Source organism: Cyprinodon variegatus, unplaced genomic scaffold, assembly GCF_000732505.1.
Source record: "Cyprinodon variegatus isolate N-32 unplaced genomic scaffold, C_variegatus-1.0 Scaffold72, whole genome shotgun sequence".
Lineage (NCBI taxonomy): Eukaryota > Metazoa > Chordata > Actinopteri > Cyprinodontiformes > Cyprinodontidae > Cyprinodon > Cyprinodon variegatus.
Window position 1 is genome coordinate 156557 of NW_015150525.1, and position 1550 is coordinate 158106.

The 1550-nt window shown below is 36.7% G+C and overlaps 1 protein-coding gene across 1 annotated transcript in view; it reads right to left on the bottom strand.

Moving 5' to 3' along the window:
* psma5 (proteasome subunit alpha 5) overlaps positions 1-1467 on the bottom strand; it is a 12053-nt gene extending 10586 nt beyond the window's left edge. Inside the window, exons 1-3 of the mRNA XM_015372423.1 lie at positions 1359-1467; positions 1007-1057; positions 518-584 (exon numbers count right to left, since the gene is read on the bottom strand). Of these exons, the coding sequence (XP_015227909.1) occupies positions 518-584; positions 1007-1035 (96 nt within the window). The 5' untranslated portion in view covers positions 1036-1057; positions 1359-1467. The remainder of the gene's footprint in view (positions 1-517; positions 585-1006; positions 1058-1358) is intronic.
* Positions 1468-1550: the final 83 nt, after the last annotated feature.

A 1550-nucleotide genomic window follows, 5' to 3' on the forward strand; every position in this document is an offset into this window, starting at 1 on the left:
AATAGCGCCAGCTGTGTCGTTTTCAGCTAATGTCGGTGATTTTAAAGTAATTTTGAGTGATAAATAAAAATTTTTGCGATCACTGCACTCGCCCGGCGGGCAAATGCAATGAAATTTGTACTCTCCCGACAATAAAAAGTACTTGCCCCGGGCGATCGGGCAATGGTTAACATCGAGCCCTGAAGTTTGTTTTAAAAATGTAATGTAATGAGTAGAAGTCAGAAGTAGGAAGAAAAATAAGTAATGGAGTAAAGTATAGATACCTAAAGTGTACTTAAGTACAGTAACGAAGTATTTGTACTTCATTATTTGACACCTCCACTTTTGTTACATTACTCCATCTGTAATAGAATGGCTATAGGACCAGTTTGATATAACACAATTTGACACAATATATATAATTAACAGGTTCCCCGCTCCATCGGTTTGGGGGTCCTTGGACTGGAAAACGTTGAAGACTCCTGCTCTAGAGAGAGGATCAATAAAATGTAGCTAAGATTTAACATGAGGTACTAACCTTTATTGCCTCTATGGCATATTCAACCTGAAACAATCTTCCTTCGGGTGAAAATGTGTTTACACCTCTGAAAAAAAGTAATATCTGTTAACAAACCAAGCTAAGGACATTTCAACAAACATGTTAAACTGAACTTTTTAGCACAGTTGTAAGCAAACATTGTCATAAAAAATATTATTAGCATAAAACAATCATATAATACTACTAAATTATTTATAATAACGATTTAAGAAAGGACAAAAATGTGCTAACGAAACTGAAAGTAACTTTTCCTTTATAACAGTACAGTTAGCTGTTAGCTAACGACCAAAACAGAAAAGTACATGAAAGAGAAAAATAAACGCTTTGCTGAATACCTCTTTCGATATACTGTGAGCATAAGACTTCATAGCACTAAGCAGAGCGTGACACCCCACTTCTTGGGTCTGATTTTACTTTTATAATCTAGACGCACACAATAAATGACAAAGCAGTTTGTGCAGCACTTACCTGTCATATTCCGATCTGGTCAAAAACATCTTTTGCCTTTAAACTTTGAACCTGCAAATATATTTTATGTTTAATAAACACAAATGACACTTAAAAGCAAACAAAAACCGTCGTAAGCGATATAATTCAGCATCTGTTTTTTAAATTATGTTCCCGTAAGCGGCTGATAAGTTAGCAGTGAGCATGTTAGCCACCGTGCGCAGAAACAAAGGGAACCGATCCTTATATTTCATCAAATATTTCACTTGTTTACAGAATACTTAGTACAGCAACTTAGTCGTGGGGGTAATTAATACGTTTGAAACAATTCATGAATCTAATTTCGATAACAAAACTAATGAGGCACGTTTACCTTCAAACAGAAAGCCTGAATGAGTTCGCTTCTTTCAGGGGATGCTTTGTGGTGCAACGTTAATTCTGCACCGGGCGCAAGCAAGTTACACCATTGAGTTCCGCCCTCTTTGCACTTCTTCTTTTCTATCATGGCGGATCGCAAGCAACTTTAAGGTGCATACCGCCACCTACTGTTCATGAGTGTGTAGCA